Here is a 6381-nt window from a genome sequence, read left to right as displayed (position 1 = left end):
TAACTAAGAGGAAATATGACCAAAATAGTACTTATTGCTGTGGTTGTAGCAGTGATCATAGAAGTGGTTGTATGCGAGAAGGGATATAAGTTGAGAACATGGAAAAACATGGCTAAATATTAGGAGGTGAAGGCAGGAACTACATACACATACCTTTAAATCTCCTCAACAGCCTATAAGATTATTTCAAATGAAGGATGCACAAAATCTTCATAGGATGGCACAAAGCACGAGTTAACAATTTAAAGTTTTAAGTTAAGGTATAAAGTGACCTAAAAGTGTGATAATTTTGCTCATATTCATTTGCTAAGCTTTGCTAAGCTGTGATTTTTGCAAATATAAACATTTGAAATCTCATTATTGCTTGCAATTTTTTAACGCGGTAGTAAAGTACCAACTCCGAAATTATTACTACGAAAGAAATCATAAATAACGCCGTATTTATCTGATTATGTATAGTCCCCCCTTTTTTTCAAAAATGCCTGTAATAAAAGTAAAGGGGGACTTGACTATATTTCTAAGAATTTTTTAAATTTTTTCCCAAAACTGAAGCCTCAAAATTAGGAGGGGGGACTATATTCAGACGGTGACTATTTGGAGAAATACAGTACTTAAATTCATGAAGTTAATACAAAAAATACAAAGCAATGAATACTTTTCTTTGTAAAAATTAATGTTCTGTAGCCGTGAGGTATCTTAACAGAGAAAAAAAATAGTGTCTGAAAAATTACAAAATCACTGAAGGACCATATCTGGCCTGAGAATGACTTTTTCATCACTTAATTTTAGGAAAAATTTTCTAACAACAATTAATATCTATGCTGAAATGGATATAAAGACACTCTTGTCCATTCCTGATAATGAGTCTCATGAATCCATTTGATTTATTGTCACTAGGCCACTCCCATGCGCTTTGCTTGAAAGTTGATCAGGAATTACACAGAACTCATGAGCTGCAACTGTTTGTCGGTTTTGTTGCCTGACTCAATGAGACTGAGCGTGAGAAATATTCTCTGTGATGAGAGGATTTGTTTGAAGGAGACCGGAATGTTATTGGGCAAGGTGCACTGATAAAAAGGTCAGTCAGCATCTTCCCCCTTGTCCTTGATCTTCTTCCTCTTCTTTCTTTTCCGCCTCACCACAGTTCGCAACAGTCAGAAGGTCGTGACCCTGCCCAGACGTCCGAGTCCCAGCTTACGTCTCTTCCTCTTGCCTCCACCACCTCTGCTGCTTCCACCTATCTTCTCAGTGATGAGCGATTCGGTGGCATCATCATAGATGGCAGCATCGTCCCTGGTGGTGGTGGCACCCTCGCCATCAACGAAGCCGCTCTCAGGACGCGAGAGTGGGTGCAGTTCAAACCAACGGAACACTTTTGCCGAAGATGTGAGCTACAAAGGTTTCGGAGGATGCAAGGAAATAACAGAAATACTAAAATCAAAAAATCAATTCTAAGTAAGATCACCTCTTTCATAGCATATCAAAATTCCAAGGGTTGCTGCGCAGTTAGTTACTTTAAGGAATCTAGTATAATTATTTTGAATTAGTCGATAATAAGTGAAATCATAAATTAGTCTGACAATGAGTGCCACACGGAAAAATGTAGATTGCAGATTTGGAAAAAATCTCTCTCCAGGAAATTGAATGTTAAAAATACCTACAAGCTGATTTTAAGATTAATTTTTAATTGAATTCCTGAATAAAATTAACTGCTGATAAATATCATGCAGTAAAAAAAAAACTTACAAGTTCAGGCCTCATTTCACTGAAGTTAATCAGGTTTTTTACAGACACACCACTGAGAGAAATACGTGAACATCATAATTTTTCACACACATATCTAGAAAATTATTAAAATAAGAATTATCTTATAATGACCATGCAGTTAGGTAATTTCTGCAAATAATTTCAAGTAATAATAAAACATGAGCAACAAATTAAGAGGACATAAGGGTAATTTGGTAAATAAAAGGAACTTAAAATTAATATACATACTTTATGTTCATCAATATGAATTGCATACTACCAATGAGAGTGATGAATGATATGAACATGACAAAAATGGAATCATGAAAAGATCATTACTGAACCAGGGAAATAATATACGTATGCTCACAGATTTATAAATGAGACAGCAAAATTATGTGAGTTTATGTACATGATTTGACCTCAAAAAAGCAAAACAAATTTATGATCGACATGCATGACCATTCAAACATTAGTGCTGCTTAAATTCATGCTGACTGAATTCTTCTCCATCGTACCAACTACAAGATGTGAGGATGTTAACAATAAAAGTGAACTAAGTGTACACAGGAAAAAATAAGTGCTCTAAATCATCACCACATTGCATGCAAACAGGAAAGAGAGTGCCTAATATACAACTGAAACAAACACATGACCACTGCGCATTGCCATTATTCAATTTACACCCTGGAAAATACAAAGAGACCTATTGAAAATTTTCTAATAGCAATAAAAAATTCATTCATAACTACTTAATTTGCAAATTTCACTTTGACTGTCACTTTGTCATGTATCTCCTCCATATTCTGTGCACATTCCTGTTAAAAGATAATGGATTTGAAGCGCTGAAAGTTAGCTACAAAAGTATAAACTGTGGGAAGTAAGATATATGTAATACTTATGAAGGAATAGGTACCTCACTAGGCAAGGGAAGTATTTATTTAATTGAGAGATCTGTTTTCCTCTGGGTACATCTTTTTTTAATTGAAAGCCTGATTATCAGAATGACATCTGCTTCCACATGATATATCAGTACCTAAGCTAAGCAGTAAAAATTTTATAATGTAAAATTAGTCAACAAATTAGGTACTGCAAATTTTTAGCCCATTCTATAAGGATAATTCATTTCAAATTTCTTCAGGATGCAAAATATCATTTTTACAAGGATTTATCTTTTAGATGTCATTTGTCTGCATGTGTGCATTTTATGGCACTGTTATTCATATTTCAATGAGAAAGAGTTCATGTTCTATGTTAACCTAAAAGTGTTCCTGTCAAGGAAAATGAGAAAACTGGCCTTGTTCCTGAATGAATCAATTTTTTATGAATTATTATCATAGAAGTACAGGAATAAACAATGCTTCATGAAGCAAAACATAATTAATCACAGACACATACAATTAAAAGATCATGTGTGAGCTAACACTACCAACATATATATGAGTGACAAATGGATATCCAAAGGTTTGATTTTAACAAGTACACAAGAAAGCTTCAGAGGCTTGTGAAGACGAATTGGTCCTGTTACTGTAAAATGAGGGTTTAATAAAGTTTCATTCAAGAGAAGCTCATGAATTGGAGTTTTCACTGCATTACCCCTCAGATTATGATGAAAATGGTAAAAATGTTTGCCTCCTCCAATTATTTATTTTTTTTATTTATTTGCCATTTCCCTGTAAACAACACGTTGCGGCCTTTATAATGGGTTTTTCAACATCAACAACTTACAACACAAACATCCATGCCCTGGTTAGGGGTCACCTACCTAGGCGGGATTCGAACCCGCGACCTACGGACTGGCAGGCGAGGACTTAACCCCACCGCCACCGAGGCCGGCGAGCAAATTAAAAACAAAACGAGTAGATGGAGGTACCACAGCAGACTCCCGATTATCCGGCTGTGGTACATCTGTATTGCGGATTATCTGCAAATGATTTTCACTCTCGCTCAATATTTTCCGCAATTTTTATAAAAAAATAAAATCAGACGCAAAATCACTGGAATTCCTGCATTGACGCAAGGATACACCAGGCTTATTTATCAGTTAGAATCCCTTTCGAAATACGGAAGCAATCGCACGCTAGCTGCATTCATGGGAGCATCACGTTCCTGTTTTCCAAGCCTCGCAGACCGGGACTGCGCTCTGTGATCATGGATGCAGGTCCTGCAGCAGTTGCAACCCGTGCAACTCGTGCGAGAGGCGACTACGTGGCATGGTGCCTGACACTGTTGTTTCCTACGTCGAGCAGTGGCTTTGCAGGATTCGTGCAGACCCCTTTTCTGTATCCGTGATCACAAAGCCACGGATGTGTGGTTTTTGAAACCAGGCCTTTGATGGAGCATTAATAATATGAGTACAACCATGTTATCGCCGCTAAAAAGATCGCGAACGCGAGAAGAAAGCTCTCAATGAGTCTGGAAAGCACTCTAGAATAACAGAATAACTGCATAGATAATAATACATTGTTTGTTTTATGTAAATTATGAACATTACAAGACATTAAAGAGAAAGTTTGGGTCATCCGTGTTTTCCGATTATTCGTGCCGTCTCTCCCCATCATTAGCCCAGATAATTGGGAATTATGTGTTGTATTTAAAAAAATTATTTCTGTTAACCCTTTCGCTGCTGTTCAATCTCCGAAAACCTACTCCTCACATGCGGCGAAAATGTTAAAATGCGTTTCCTGGGCCCATGGAGCAGGTACTTCCAGGATGGGTGTGGTACACCCTCCGAAGGGTCGCTAATCCACAACCCTAACCTCCACGAGCTCACCCACGAAGGACTGCCTCCTCGACCCTACCAGCGGGGGGGCCTTCCTCCCGAAAAGTGACCGCTGACTGCAATTTGAAAATCAATCAATCAATCCGATCATCAGAAATTGATTGTTTTCATCGCAATCCTGCCAATCAAGCAATCAAGCATGTCTTTTAACCGTGTTTCTACGATGAAAAATGACGATTTTGTTAACTTTTCAAGAAACGTGGCCGCGGACAACCGGAAAAATGGCCATTTTAGCAAAGTTAACAAAACCGTTATTTTTCATCGCAGAAAAACGGTTCAAAGACGTACTTGATTGCATGATTGGCAGGAGTGCGATGAAAACAATAAGTTTTTGATGATCGTATTGAGTGATTGATTTTCAAATTGCAGTCAGAGCGGTCACTTTTCGGGAAGTAGGCTGCCTGCCTCGTAGGGTCGAGGAGACGGTCCTGCGTGGGTGAGCTGGTCGAGGATAGGGTCGCGGATTAGCGACCCTTCGAAGTGCTTCAGCAAAAGCGCAGCAGTCTGCCGTGCGGACGTACTAGGTACGTCCACAGCAGTGAAAGGGTTAAACTGAAAGAAGAACTTCAGAATAACATGCAAATGAGTAAATAAGAGACACTAGGGCTGAAGGAATGTGCAAATTATTAAAATTATGCCAGTGTTACCAGCAAAAAATTGCTCCCTCAGCTCCTGCATGAGGGTGAATTAGCATAGACCCTCAGGCCACTAGACCAATCAGTTGAGTGTGACTCTAGCCAACAAATACCCTACTCTCTAATGGCCGTTCCATAGAGGGCATGTATTTGCACAATCTGACGTGTGTATGTATGTAGGCTCAGTCAAACTGCGTCGTGTTAAATGGCGAATTTGCTAGAATCCATGCGAGAATGCATGGGTGTGGCATGGCAAAATAGCCCCTGTCACAATTCCGATTGTGCATCCTTGCAATTGCATACCATAATGAGAAATTAAAGCAATTCTTACCTGCGCAATTACATGCCTGGTGTAATCTGACTAGTGAGTTTAGGGTAGAGCACACAGCCATAGTCTACACTAAAATATGTTATTCCTGGAAAATGACTTGTGAGAAGTGAAAATGGAGTGAATTTTAGTCCAAACACCTGAAGGAATCTAACTTTTTGCTGCATATACTGCTGTATATCAGCTATCTCCAGCTGATTTGAAAAAAATGAATTACCTATATGTAATTACATTTTGTGTTCTTGAGTAATCTCTACATGTTAAAAAAATCGGCCTGATTTTTTTAGGGTGTCGACTCTACATCTAACATATCATTTCATTCACACAATGATGTATGATCATTAAAAATGTGTATAATTAGACGAAATTAGTTACACGAAGTTAGAATTAACGAAATTAGTATATTTAAGAGATTGAAATAATGAATTTGAGAATAATTTAAAAAATAAGCTATACCATAATGACTCCCATACATTTATTTATAAGCTCAGTAGGTGCAATATGAAAATACCCTAGTAGTGCGAATGCATAGATAGATAGATAGAAGAAAGTGACTCTAACATGCATTATCTTGATTGTCACTAACTCTTATCTTGATTCTTTCATTGCTCTTGATATGGTTCCCAAAAGTACTCATCTTCCTCAATCAGAAGGGAGCAAGAGCTTATTTGCACACCATACTAAAGTAAATTCATGATTTTATGAGCATGTTTTGAAAAAAATGGAAATAGCTGCTCGCAAGATTTCTTCATGTATTAGAGCAACCATAGGCAGATGAGGAATGATAAATCCTAATCGTAAATTTCCTCAAAATCAAGAGCCAAAGGCACTGAGAGACATTATGGGTGGTTAATAAAATGCCTGAAGGAATACATAAAGTGGGTACCTGT

The 6381-nt window shown here is 37.7% G+C and overlaps 1 protein-coding gene across 1 annotated transcript in view; it reads right to left on the bottom strand.

The window, feature by feature from the left end:
* Positions 1-342: 342 nt before the first annotated feature.
* The window catches only part of LOC124159631 (capon-like protein), a 642357-nt gene continuing 636318 nt past the window's right edge, over positions 343-6381 (bottom strand). The window contains exon 11 of the mRNA XM_046535551.1: positions 343-1391. Coding sequence (XP_046391507.1) covers positions 1155-1391 — 237 coding nt within the window. The 3' untranslated portion in view covers positions 343-1154. The remainder of the gene's footprint in view (positions 1392-6381) is intronic.

The sequence above is a fragment of the Ischnura elegans genome, chromosome 5 (assembly GCF_921293095.1).
Source record: "Ischnura elegans chromosome 5, ioIscEleg1.1, whole genome shotgun sequence".
NCBI lineage: Eukaryota > Metazoa > Arthropoda > Insecta > Odonata > Coenagrionidae > Ischnura > Ischnura elegans.
The sequence above is the reverse complement of the archived record's forward strand: the minus strand, read 5'-3'. Positions and strand labels throughout refer to the sequence as shown.